Source organism: Ictalurus furcatus, chromosome 2, assembly GCF_023375685.1.
Source record: "Ictalurus furcatus strain D&B chromosome 2, Billie_1.0, whole genome shotgun sequence".
Taxonomy (NCBI): domain Eukaryota; kingdom Metazoa; phylum Chordata; class Actinopteri; order Siluriformes; family Ictaluridae; genus Ictalurus; species Ictalurus furcatus.
In genome coordinates this window covers 2,432,245-2,446,368 of record NC_071256.1, presented here as the reverse complement: position 1 = coordinate 2,446,368, position 14,124 = coordinate 2,432,245, and the positions used below count along the sequence as shown (strand labels likewise).

At 40.7% G+C, this 14,124-nt stretch overlaps 1 protein-coding gene across 3 annotated transcripts; it reads right to left on the bottom strand.

Annotated features, from left to right (window-relative positions):
* Nucleotides 1-4,577: 4,577 nt before the first annotated feature.
* gpatch2 (G patch domain containing 2) lies at nt 4,578-12,182 on the bottom strand. Of its 3 annotated transcripts, XM_053642740.1 has the most exons (10): nt 9,619-12,181; nt 7,676-8,335; nt 7,229-7,293; nt 6,933-7,106; nt 6,612-6,658; nt 6,469-6,524; nt 6,288-6,321; nt 5,998-6,062; nt 5,813-5,901; nt 4,578-5,681 (listed from the first exon to the last, which is right to left on the bottom strand). In XM_053642740.1, exons 1-10 carry the CDS (start codon nt 9,666-9,668, stop codon nt 5,512-5,514), a joined length of 1,410 nt encoding a protein of 469 aa, XP_053498715.1. In that variant the 5' UTR covers nt 9,669-12,181; the 3' UTR covers nt 4,578-5,511. The 3 variants fall into 3 exon arrangements, with proteins under 3 accessions (XP_053498715.1, XP_053498695.1, XP_053498705.1); XM_053642720.1 differs by having other exon boundaries at nt 6,469-6,658; nt 9,619-12,182; XM_053642730.1 differs by having other exon boundaries at nt 6,469-6,658; nt 7,679-8,335; nt 9,619-12,182.
* Between the last annotated feature and the right edge of the window lie 1,942 nt (nt 12,183-14,124).

Below are 14,124 nucleotides of genomic sequence, written 5' to 3'. Positions count from 1 at the left end.
AACCCCGATGACTCTCTTCATCCATCAATTACACAGAAAATATAAATGAAGGCCTTCGGACACTGACAGGAAACTTAATACTCTCACCCGCTTTATTTTTTATAATCTGCTCATTACCAATTTATAAGCTAATTAGCATATATTTCAGACAATAAGCCACTCTCTCTCTCTCTCTCTCACACACACACACACACACACACACACACACACACACACACACACACATACCTCACTAACTTCCCCTGAATGTGAACCAAAATCGTTTAAACAGCTCCAGATTTATTACAGCACCTCCTACTGGTGCAATATAGTACAATTTGTGTCCCATTAGCGTTGCCATAGTTTATTTATTTATTTATTTATTTAAAATGTGTATATGTATATGTGTGTGTGTGTGTGTGTGTGTGTGTGTGTGTGTGAAATAAAACACAACAGGGCGCTGTGTTGAAGTGAAACTACTGTTACCACCCTGAAGTTGATTATTTTCCGATAAAAGCACAACCCCGAATGTGTTATTCCTCTTATACCGCAGCAATTACCAAGCCTAATAACTTTTAAATATTTAATAAACAACATGCCATACGTTTTGTACTTTATACATACTTTTTTTTTTACACTCATTTCCTCAGCCGCCTCTTTATTTCCCTGTCTTTTACACTTAATATAACAAAAAATCCACAATGTCCAAACTCCTTTTTCCTGAAGACTTTCCCACGGCTAAAAACATAAAGTTACAGCTTTGCTCGTTACAGAGTGCTGACCCTGGGGACGCCTTAAAAAAATAATTACAACGATTACACACGTTTTTAATTTGCAGCTAAACGGTAATGAAAGTGTGTCTTATCATCAACTCCTTTGTTGTTGTTGTTGTTGTAAATATTAGGCTGTTTTTGAGACGTAGGACAGAGAGTATACAGTATTTACACATTTAAGTTCAGAGTGGCGTTTTATTATCGTTCGCGTCTGTAGCTTGAAGCAGGTCTTTACAGAAAATAAACATGAGAGAGACTTCTATAATGTCTTAGCTACATTAGCCTCGTAGCTCCAGTGCCAAACTAAAGAAGCAAACGAACTTCAGACAACAAACGCCAACTTCGTTTGGGATTGAGCATCTTTTTTCCATTTATCATAATTCATCATCTTGCTTAGTCTACAGTTTTATCCATTAATTTGACAATCCTGTTATTTCTACTACTTTCTGATCAGAAGCTGCTTAATTAAGACACGTCGGCAAAAGCCAGAGTAAACAAGGACGTAGAGTTGACAAAATACAAGGCGAGATAAGAAATCAAGGCCATGGCCGTGCCTCTTTTTTTTTTCCAGCCCTTTCTCCTCACCCAAACCGAATACGGTTCCCGCATCCATCTGTACAAACCCGAGCTAAATCTCAGACCAATCTGAGACTAGCCTGCAGTTTGTCCTCTGACCAATCAGTAAAGAGATTCCGCAGCGTCTAAGTGTACTGGAGCGTAGTTTTGTCATATTTACACCTGACGTTGAAAAGGAACAGAAATCAAATGTTTAAAATTTCTCACTAACAAACGTAAAGGATCGGCCAAGACGCGTTTTTTTTGTTTGTTTGTTTTTTGTTTTTTCGCATTGTAGCTAGCAAATGATTCAAGTCTCTCACCCAAAATATTTACAGTTAACACATACCCAGACCTCCACTTGCTCTAAACAACCGCTTTAAGCTTCATAAAACTATTTCGCTATTCAATACCACCTGATTCCATATGGCAAAGTGATACCAAACCACACTGTCAGAAAGGAAAAAAAAGCTATTCCAGCTATCCAAAATGGCCGCCTCCATAACATTACAATGTGATGTTACTAGTCAGATTTTCTTCATTTTTAAAGATAACGGTATGTCCTATTGTGTCTTCAATCGCATCTGTACGTCTATCTGGTTTGAGGTGCGTATTTAAATTTTTTAAAATGTCTAATGTGAATTTTGTTACGTTAGCTACATTAGCTTGATAGCTCTAGTTTGGGATATTTGGGATAAAAGAGAAATGTACACGTATTGTAGTCATGGGTTTCCTGTCTAGTTATGTTTTTATGTTTTATTGTTTTGTTTTTCACATACACAGTCAAGCAATTTTAACATACGACAGGTGCTACATAAAACATAGAATTATTCAAATTAGTAGTAGTAGAAGTAGTAGTAGATCATTGTAGTGACATTTTTGTAAATATATTGCTATTGTATAAATAGTCACATCCTTCTGAAAAAATAACGTACAATTTTCTTGTAAAATAGTCACATCTTGCTTTCAGTTATCCTCATTAAAACATGAAAAATAATAAATCATTTAAAAATGACTAATATATAGCAGTAACACAGCGCTTTCTTCTAGTACTAAAATAAGTAAGAAACATTACTTTTACAAATTTAAATAAAATACAGACACAAATATTTGATTTTCTATGTCATTTTTTTTCTTCCATTGAATAAGCTTTGCGTGTGTGTGGGGGGGGGGGGGGGGTTGTGCTGTTTTTTTTTTAAGTCTCCATGTCAACTCTTATGTTTTGTAGACGGTTGCTGATCCGACATAATTCAAATCCCTCAAACTGCTACAACCGGTTTCCATGTCATACGATACAGCACATCAAGACTGAAAGAAAGTAAAGAAAGGAGAGTAAAGAAAGAATACAGAGTACCAGTATAGTCGTCGTCTGAAACGAGGGATCGGTATCAGATTAGACTTGGCGTTTTCAGATCTGATGATCAGCTGAAGGAGAGTAATGGAAAACAGGGACATGCTCACGGTTATAGCTTTTAAACAGCTTGTACCATCAAAACCGGCGTCTATCAGTATTGTATTAAAATACAACTTTTAAAAACGCCAATAATATAACATCAATATAACATTTACTTTACCAGTAAAGATTGTATATATTTATGAATATGGCTTTAAGAAATCTTCTCAGAAATCCTGTCATGTTAGCTAGCTAGCTAGCTAGCCAAAATGACTAGCAAGTTTTATGTACATTTAGATTTGAACATGACTTTCAGAAAAATTCCTCTCAGAAATCCTGTTAGGTTAGTTTCTGTTACTTAGCTAGCGAACACTGGCAGTAACGATTAGGAATGTAAAATATATAAATCGCTAAGAAATCTCAGATGGGTTGATGTAAGTTAGTTAGTTATCGAAAGTTAGCAGCAGAAAATTCTGTACGTTAATGAACATGACTTGGGGAGGAAAACGATCTTCTCAGAAATCCTGTCAGGATACTTCATTTTAGCCATGTAGCTAACAAAGAGCATTTACATTTATGAATGACTTTTTAAAAAAAGCCTCTCAGATTTAAAATAAATATCTAAATGAATAAATGGCCTACATCATGTCGTGTAAGTTCATTTTAGCTAGCTAATGTTAGCAGTAAATATGATATACTTTTATGACTGACTAAATATCCATCCTCGCTAAAATCTCAATCAGGTATGTTCAACTTATTTAGTTAGCTAGCTAACTAACGTTAGCAACAAAGATTATGACTAAAAATCCTGTCATTATATTATGTTGGTGAGCTAGCTAATATTAGAACATTAGCTAACAAAGATCACGTATATTTATAAATATGACTTTTTAGCTTGCTAGGTAATGTTAAATATGTTGTAGTTTTATGACTATGGCTAAAAATCCTCTCTAAAATATCTATCAGGTACATTCATGTTAATTAGTTAGCTAATGGTAGCAACAAAGATTTTCTACTTTTAATCGATATGACTAAGAATCCTCTCAGGTTAAATTATGCTGGCGAGCTAGCTTAAAATACTATACGTTTTATATATGAATATAGAGAAAAGATCTTCTATAGGACAGGGTTACGTTATTTCCTCTCAACGCTAGCCTAGCACATGCTGTGCAAATTGAAGACGAAAAAGAAAAAACACCACCACCACATGAAGCCCACGAGGTTACTTTGTTTTATTCATTTCAGCTTTAACATCGAGGAGAGCATTCTGGTCTGTAATACAAAACCGAACTGTTTACAAAACCCATGTAAAGCTGTAAAGATCTGAGCAAATCTCCAACTACCACAGTGCCCTTTAGCTAGCAGAAACATTCTGACATCCTGACGAACTTTAACCGTTACGCCGACGTTTTCGAAAAGGAACGCGGCAGCTCCAGCGATCAGCGGCAGAGCTGATCTACAATCGGCGTCCTCGTTCGTATAACCGCATACTTCAGCATACACAGGATTAAAAACTGATCCCAAATCAGCACCTTTGTGATCTTTTAAAATATACTCTAATACGGCGATTCTGATCTCCGAGACCGTCAGAAACACCTTCAAGACTAAAAACAGTGAACCGCTTCGGCACAGTTGTGCAATTATCATCATTTACAGAGCAAGCCGGACGCGAACGATGAGTCTAGACACGGAAACGGTGACATTTTCGCCATGCAAACGCGTCCTGATTTCTGACGAACAAACGAAAGCACAACGTTTCGTAGACGCGTCTCGATTCATTTTTTAAAACTATATGCATGGATGCACAGATCTACGTAATCCTCCTAAACATACTTTTAAAAATGTAATAAGTCAACAATAATAATAATAACAACAACAACAATAACAAAAAGTTTAATCGACAATCAAGATCCATCAAGAATAGTTTAATATTCATGAATCAAAATCGCATTCAAGATTCCCAATCCTAAAAAAAAAAAAAAAACACATTAAAAGGATGATCCTAAAATGGAATTGGGGGCGTTTCCCCATTTTTAATGACTAGAATTAAAAGAAGGAAAAAAACCATGCCATCGGGTTACGTTTCATATTGTGGTTGGATTTGAGGGTCGGAAATCTGGCGACCCAGATGGAGCGTGTCAGACAGGGGTGCTAATACTTAAAAAAAAAAAAAATTAGTTCCCTGACTTATCGTTTTAAAAAAAAACAAACGAACATTCGCCTTATCGTCAGGAGATTAGGGATTCATGGCCACGAGTGGGACGGATGGCGTTGCGCTCTCTCCTGATGTTCAGCGTGACACTAACCAATCACCTGCGACTGTATGTGTGTGTGTGTGTGTGTGTGTGTGTGTGTGTGTGAGAAAGGGCGAATAGCGCTTTCCTTGGAGTGTGCCGCTACCCTGTGAGATGAGGTTAGCTGGCTTCACGTGTCACGTGTTTACCTCCCCGGGTGAGAATTAGGAGAACACTGGATAAAAACTCATTTTTTTTCAGAAATAAAATTCAAAACAGTTGGGGGGGGCGGGGGGGAGAAAACATTGTAAAGGAATATGGCATTAGGTGAAAAATATGATGACGGATAAATCACTGGCCTTTAGCTTGCTACAGATATGACACGATGTGTGTTTTTGTGCAAAATCGATGCTTTCCATCCGGCTGCTCGTCGACGAACAAACGGTCTCCTGCACCGTTCTGTCCCGTTAGTTAGTGCGTCTGTTCATCCTGGCCTCGGTGCTGCCCCCTGCTGGGAGGCGGTGGCTTTAGAACAGACGGCTCCGAGTCTGTCTTCTGGCCTGTCCGAGCACAGACCTCAGTTAAAGCCGAGCCCTGCACGCTTGGGCCTCTGTGTGCACCGGATCGGCTCTGTCACGCCCCTTCCCTCGGGCCCGAGGCCCATTCCCGGGCACCAGCCCATGTTCTGCAGCATGCGGTTCCCCACGTTCGAGTCCGGGATCGCAGGCACTCCCTCTCCTACCACACCTGCGAGAACAGAAGTGTTTAATAAGATGTTTTAACGTGACCTTGAAGACAGAGTCTGACGGGATTCTTTATTCAGACTATACAAGACAACGCGACAGAGGACAGGACAAATCAAATTGTGTGTGTGTTACCTGAGGATAAGGGTGCTCCCATAGGTGCAGCTTTGCGTCTCCTTTTAACGTCTCCGGTACACAATGAGCCAAGATGGCCGCTCGTCTGCCTGTCACATACACACACAGTCATTTACATGTTAATCACTTTCAGTCGTGGAAAATTGAAAGGTTCAAAAGTCAGGGATCTGGGCGCAGGCCATTACCTGCTGGCAGTCTTTAGTGAACAGCTTCTCCGATGGCCTCGGTCCGATCTCGAATCCCAGTGACACTACGTGTACACACACACACACACACACACACACACACACACACACACATACACACCAGTCACTGCAGTTACCAGTCACACACCAGTGGCTTTGAATATATTACACGAACATACTACAATTCAGTATCTAATCATCGCTGTCTCAATATAGTGCGCACACATACACACACACACGCGCGCGCACACACACACACACACACACACACACACAGCAGAATGGCTCACCTGTTCACGTCTGGATCCGGGACTGAACCAAGGCCTACAAGCAGGAAAAATACAATCAAAATTAACCAACTGTTATAAATAATAACTGAATAATCTCTTAAACACCTTTGTTTGTGTGTGTGTGTGTGTGTGTGTGTGTGTGTGTGTGTGTGTGTGTGCATATAAAAAAAGTGTTACGAACTCATGTGTGTGAGGATCCTGGGACAATCTGGGAATTCTCTCAGCACATCTGGCTACCTGAGGGTTAAAAAAAAAGAAAAAGATTAAAGAAAAATTGCGTAAAGCCAAATCTTGCTGTGCACACACACACAAATGTACACACACCTGAGCCTGCTGCCGTGCAGCATGTCGAGCCAGCCTGGCCTGAAACCCTGAACACAAAACGAAAAAACACACACATACACACACATACACACACATACACACACATACACACACATACACACACATACACACACATACACACACATACACACACATACACAGTTAAGAGAATTCCACTTACCAAATCCCTTCTGCCCTCTACAGGACATTCAGGAAACTGCAGCATGTTCACTCAACTCATTCATTAGTCTTTATTATTATTATTATTATTATTATTATTATTAAAAATCATAAACAGGTGAGTAAGATGTGTGTGTGTACCTCGCTGTGCTCCCTGGGACATGATCGGGAAGGCCCCTGTAAGGATGCTGTTGAACACCGGGTCGTTAAGGTCCAGCTCGTTAGATTCCCTGTCCCACCACGGGATCACGCCGGCGATGCCACAAGCCCCGCCCGCCTCACCCTCGCAGAACCAATCACTTTGCTCGTCATCGCCTTGGCGACAATCACACGAACGTGGACCGAAGCTTATTATTTTTGCTGTTTTATTCGGTCTAGCTTGAAATAATAGATTCTTAACGAGCATGAATATTAATGAAGCTTGTGTCTATAAATACCTTGTCTTCCTTCATCATTGGTGAACAGGCCTCCATCACTGCTGTTACTCACACTGCTAGTTTCGCTGTAAACACACACACACACACACACACACACACACACACACACACACACACACCCGTCAGATCTGGCTAATCTGTGTATTATTACACGATGCTCCTACATTAAACGTCTTTATTTAAAGATGATTATGATCGATTTGAATATGCAAATTTGCACACACGTTCATGCCTCTCTCCCTAAATCCCTAATCGCTAGCTGGCTAATTAAGCGTAAGTCGATCTTCGTTCAAGCTTAGCAAAGTTTCCGGTTGTGATCTCATCCTCGAGTAATTTGCATAATTGGTTGTGATCAGTTCGAACCGACTCGCAATCGAGTCTTCGAACGGAAAACTGAAATAAAAGAAGAGGAAGGAAGGATAGAAACAGGACAGACTAAACACTAACCACCTGTCACTCATGTCTTCATCTGAGCACTTGTGCTCCTCAAAGTCCATTTTCTCTTTCCCGGAAAGCCCCGCCTCCTCGCTCTCCACGACCACGCCCTCGTCTGCAGCATCCAGCGCCAGCCGGTGTGCCGGCGCCAGCTTCCTCTTCTTCACTCTGCCTTTATTGGCCACGTCGTTCCCTTTCCCCTCGTCCCTGCTTCCTCCTGCTGATTTGGGTGAGAACTCCGGCGGCGGGTCGATGGCCATGCGCTTGACTTTGCGCCTCCTCCTGAGGCTCCGGTTGGCGTCGGCGACTCCTGCGTCGTCGTGCCACGGAGGCCGCTTGCCGCGCTTGGCGCCTAACTGCTCGTCCGAGTCGCTGTTGATGGCGTTGGCGTTGGAGCTGGAGGACAGGCGCGTGTCTCTGTGTTCGTCCGGGCTGGAATCGGAGGCGTGGCTCGTGTGGCAGGGGGCGTGGCACGGTGCGGCACGGGTGCTGTTCTCGGAGCGCCGCTTCCTGCCCCGGCGTTTGCGAGCGTTGCGTTTGAGCATGCGGCCAGCGGGCAGCGCAAAGTCCAGACTGGCGCTGCAGCAGCCGCCGCCGCGAGCCTGCTCCGAGCTCTCCTCCAGCGCCGACACCAGGTCATGGACCAGCTCATCCATCGTCCGGCCAAAGTGCCTACCAGGAGATGAGAGAAAGACTCGTATTAAATTTCGTGGAACGTCCACAGAAACATCTTCTTTCCTGTTCTCACTTACGTTACAGCAGCTATACAGAGTCGTTCCCTCTCCAGCCTCACTTTTTAAAATATTTTTTTAACATAAAACACAAAAGACTCCTTCCATAAACGTTAAATAAACGTCTCCTTACAGAAAACCTCACCGCATCGACGATTACACGTTTGCTTTGTTAATCGATGGAGGTGGTAGCGTTAAATTCATCCCGAACGCACCGGAGCTGCTGTTCTATGAATTTAACCAACACCTCCTGACCAATCAGGATCCAGAATTCAACGTTGTTGTCGTTTATTACCCTTCGTCCCTTTTTATTTTATCGTGTTCTCCTGCTTATATAGGTCACTTTTCTTTTAAGGTTTTTAATAATAATAATAATAATAATAATCCCAACACTTCATAGCACTTTACATGATGGGAGATCCCTGACACCGGAAGTAAGATTATTAATCAATTATTATTGTTATTATTGCTCTGACAGCTGATTCTTATCAAACTCAGTCATTTTGTAATCTTTTATCATGTATATAATATATAACAGTCGTGTATAATCTACAATCCGTTATGTTTTTAGTCATATTTTTTACCGTTTTAAATGGTACACAATGGAAACAAAGAAAAACTGGGATTGTTTACTTTGCTAGTTATTTACCTGGCTATCTATCTCTTTACCTTGAACTACAGGATGAAGGCTGAATCCCAAATAGCCACGCCTTCCCTGTTTATGTCGCCTGGATATTATATAAAATGACTTTAAAGTGCATTTATGTTGAGGTTTTTTAAAGAAAACAGTGAACCGGATGACGGTTAAGTAGCTAGCTAGCAACCCAGGTTTAACATTCGTTTATTTTTATTTTTTTTAAACATTTTAAACTTTAAAAGGCATTCATGTACAACGTTTTCTGAAATGTTAAAGCAGCTTAACGTTAAAAAAAATATATCTATCTATCTATTTTTCTTTTCTTTTTTTAAACGCATAACAAAATGGCTAACTAGGATAGGAGGCAGGCTGGCCTCGTCTCAAACCGCTTTATTGTTATAGATAGAGTGCACTACGTAGGTCGCAGACGCCACTTCTGTGAATCCCTACGCAGTGCACGAAGGTAGGAAGTACAAAGCGGTTTAGGATTGAATCCCAGACTGCGGCTGTCTAACATTTCGATGATGTCTTGTTTATAAAACGCAATATGAAACGTAGAGGTAAATAAAAAAAAATTAAAACTTTACCAGCTGCTTCCCGCTTTACCGAAGTTCTTTAGATCAGCTGCACGGAACATGAACCCCTTTAAAAAAAACTAGTAATCCTCAAATTGGGGGAAAATAATACGAGGACGGGTTGGAACAAGGAGGCCACCATAGTGGCTCACATCAAACACCGGAAACTGGCTATTAAAAAAAAAAGAAAAGTAAAAGCCTTAATTCCGGCTCTTGCACTTTTCCCAAAATAAAAGTTACATGTATGACAATGTTCTTTAAAAATAATTGTCGTGTTATAACGATAATTACACGTTACAATTTATTAAGCGAATTATTAAGTAATTTATTATTTATTGAAGAATTCATTTTTGACGTATATTCACGCCAAATGTCCTCCAATGATCAATGGATTAGCAAAACAGTCAATGGCCACTAAGTGGCAGGATTGCAATTCAAGTGAACGAGGCCAATGCTGTTTTCACGCAGCTCAGTGTTCCCACAGCCGTATGGTCCCAGATTCCTAGTTCCCAATGTCCTATGTTTCCAAGGTTTTGTAATTCCAATGATCTATGTTTTCATTGTTCTGGGTTTCCAATGTCCTATGATTCCAAGGTTCTGTCTTTCCAGGGCTCCATGTTCCCAATGTCCTGTGTTCTCAGGCCTCTATGTTTCCAAGGGTCTATTTTCCCAATGTCCTATGTTCCCACGGCTGTATTTTCCCTATGTCCAATCTTTCCAAGGCTCTATATTCCCAATGTCCTATGTTCCCAGGGCCGTATGTTCCCAGAGCTCTTTGTTTCCAAGGCTCTATGTACCTAAGACCCTATGTTCCTATGGTACTATATCGCAGGGTTCCACAGTCATGTATTCCCAAGGCTCTATGTTAGCAGGACCCTATGTTCCCACTGCCCTATATTCGCACCATCCTATGTATCCCGGGTCCTACATTCTCAAGGTCATATGCTCCAACAGTTTTTTGTTCCAAAGGCGCAGTAGTCTCTGGGCTTTATGTTCCCAAGGCCCTATTTTCCCAACGTCCCTGATCCCACGGTCATATTTTCCTAGGACTTTATGTTCTCATAATTCCAAGTCCCATAGTTTCTATGGTGCTATGTTCTTAGGGTTCTGTAGGGTCCTGTAGGGTAACGGATGTGTGTGCGATACTGTGTGTCTGATTACACACAACTCTTCAGACACTTGGACAGCCTTTCCAGGAATGTGTCTGATGCCGGATGTGGAACAGGGTCACTGATCAAGTCGGAACATATCCCAACGTGTGTGTGTGCGCGCTCTGGACTGTGAAGCAAATGCTTGGGAAGTCAGCAGATCTGTCAGTTACACTCCGCTCCCCTCAGGTTACACACACATGCCTAAAATCAGATTACTGTCCATGTTCCTTGTAAATATAGCAAGTACACACTCTCAGTACTTAAGAGAACCAAACCAACCACTCGAAGGAACACCCAGTAGATCCATCTCCTCTTCTCCTTCTTGATGTATTTCCATCTTCGCTAATGGATCTATCAAAACACACACCGTACCAAATCTAGCACACTTTTTTTGGCTGCAACAATCGTCTGAACCTATGGACTCCAAGATTCCCGATGAGTCAGAGAGTCGAACAGAAAGCCCCGAGGACTTCCAGAACGATCCAGATGCCACTGATTCCATCTGGTCCTGGGTAAAGTGCTGCATGAAGCTCCAAAAAAAAAAAAAAAAAAAAAAAACCCCAGCTGTACAAACTCAGTACAAACCAGTAATAATCTTTAAATGGATCATCACAAAGCCTTCTGTCATGTAGCAAGTTAGCTACTCAGAACCACTCAACTAGATCAGTAATATCCAGAATGATATATTATTTTGGCATGTGGTGTGCGATTTGGTGTTTGTGAACCATTTAAACTGTGTTTTGTGGTTACTGTGTGGTGTTGACCGACTAGCTAAGTTATCCAAGGTTAGTTATATTAGGCTGCTTGACTTGGCAAGACAACATGGTTTCCAAATTGATTTTGTTCATTTCTTGGGCATGGTTTGAAACAGAGTGCACTTTAATATCATAGAGCATTTGGGATTGATGCTACCAAGTATCAGATGATCGTCTGGAGCATTAAGAGCCTGGCAGTGTGAGCTAACAGCACAAGGTCAACACAGAGAGATGCTGGAGAGAATCTGTTGGCGATTAATGTTATCTCTGTAGAGAACCCACACTATTTGCATACTAGCATACTTTTCAGTGCAGCGATGGCTGGTCATGGTGTAAGATTCGAGGCTGAAAATCTAATATCCTAGCATACTTGTATACTACAATATTTCCAGACTGCTAGCATACTAGCTTTCTTGCATTTTTGCATATTTCACAGTCGCCTCCATTATTGTATGGGCATACCACACATCGGCATGTTTACTTCCTTACTGTAAACATACTTATGTACTAAAATACCTGTATCTTAACACTGCATCCTTGTATACCGTCACACTTTTTTTTTTTTTTTTTACCTAGGCCTGCACACGTGCGTACTAGCATGCTTTACGATATTGGAGTGTTTTTATTGTAGTGTAAAATCAGCTGGCTCACTGCTTTACTCATGCCAGCCAATGACAGCGGGAGATTCATACCAGTGTCTCAGCCAATTATACAACCGGGATGACTCAACACCACTCTCGCTTGCTCTCTCTCGCTCTCTCTCGCTCATACACACACACACAGTCTTCATGCAGAATGTGTTATTTCTATTACTCATTTATTGGCCTTGTCCTCTAGCTACCGTTCACAAGCGCAGTATCAGTCAAATCAGGACAAGCTGATAAAATACAGAAACGTTGCTAAGTCAATACACGCCGTATTTTCAGATCTTTAGATATGAGAAACTGATGTACAGTATTTTAGTGACTAATCTAATTCCCCATAGGCGTTTTTGGATGGCATGACCTAGGGTTAGGGTATCCATATTCGTTTACATTAAGGCCAGTGGAGGTCACCGAAGGGCTTGAATCACGGAGAATATACTGTATAAATAAAAACAGTATAAATCACCTCTAAATACATTATCATGAGACCACTGTCAATTTAACATGAACAAATGATGCAGATTTCTGTTCTAGACTTTTCTATTTTTCAGTGCGACACATCTGAGTGTTTGTTCAACATTTCTACAAACAAAAGTCCAAAATTATGTAAAAGATTCGATTTTTTTTACCTCAGAAATCAGCTGGATCACGCAACTGTAATAGTAATAAACTGCGTACATTTTGTAGGTGTCGAAAATATTGTTGCTTTTTTTTTTGTAATTCTGGTTATTTTTAGACCTGAATGTTATCAAATGGATTACAGTACTCGTGTATACATTTGTGTATTCACGAGGGTGAAATGTTCCCAGTAGTTTCATGCGGTTCTAGTAAACAATTTCTCATTCTAGGAACTTCTTAATGGTTTAATATTACACGTTCGGGGACTAAGGGACCTTTAAGAGGTTCACGTAAGTCGTGAAAACTGGGAGCAGAGCAGAAGAATGCTGAACCTATGAACCTGATACTCTTTCACAACTAATACAAGCTCCTTTTGTGTGTGTGTGTGTGTGTGTGTGTGTGTGTGTGTAACTGGATCTGTCTGGCAGGCCCTCTGATCATTTAAAGTCCTAGCTAAGTGTGTGTGCACTGCTTGACCATGTCTGCAGATGAGATTTGTGTGTGTGTGTGTCTTTTTTGCAATAGGAAAACAACCAACGCCTTCTGACCAATCAGAATTGAGAAGTGAGATTCCTTATTTGAGACCCACTTGAAGGACACTGTTTAAAAGATGGCACAGCAGGGTAAAGTAACCATACAGGAAGTCACAGGCAAAGAGAAATCAGTTACAAAGTGTGTGTAGATGTGTGTTTGGGTTAACCACGTGATCCTCATTGTAACGGATGGAGTGCGTAATTCTGTGAAGCTCCAGCCAGTTCCTCCAGTTTTGGTCAACACTGTACCACAAAACAACTCTATTTACTCAACAGAAAAAAGGTCACTTTACACTGAAGAGTAATAAGAATGGGAAATGATGCGACAAAAAAAAAAGCGAGAGCAGAAATTCTCAATCTGGTCAATCCTCGGTCAGTGCTTAAATGTGGTAAATTTCACCTCCAAATAGAAAATGATCCTTTCTAGCAAGCCAATAAAACTACAGGAAAAGTTCCACATCACTAGGAAAGAGAATGTAAAAAAAATTGGCTAGCTAGCAAATAGCCTGCTATTTATAGGTTCATTAGCAATTAGCATGACTTAAAATGCTCAATTAAAGACCAACAGAGACCACAGGGATGCTAATCCCACATGACCGCTAGCTATATTGGTTTAACGTAATGTAGATCATTTTATGCAGTTAAGTATACTAGCATACGTGCATACTAGCTATAAAGCTGAATTTTTCTAAGAAAGAAATACTTGCATAATTTTACTTACATATTTTACATACTAGCCTAATTCAGTACTATCATATAAGCAGCGCATACTAGCATGCTAAAACAATCGTGCTTGCATACTTAAATACTTGCACAC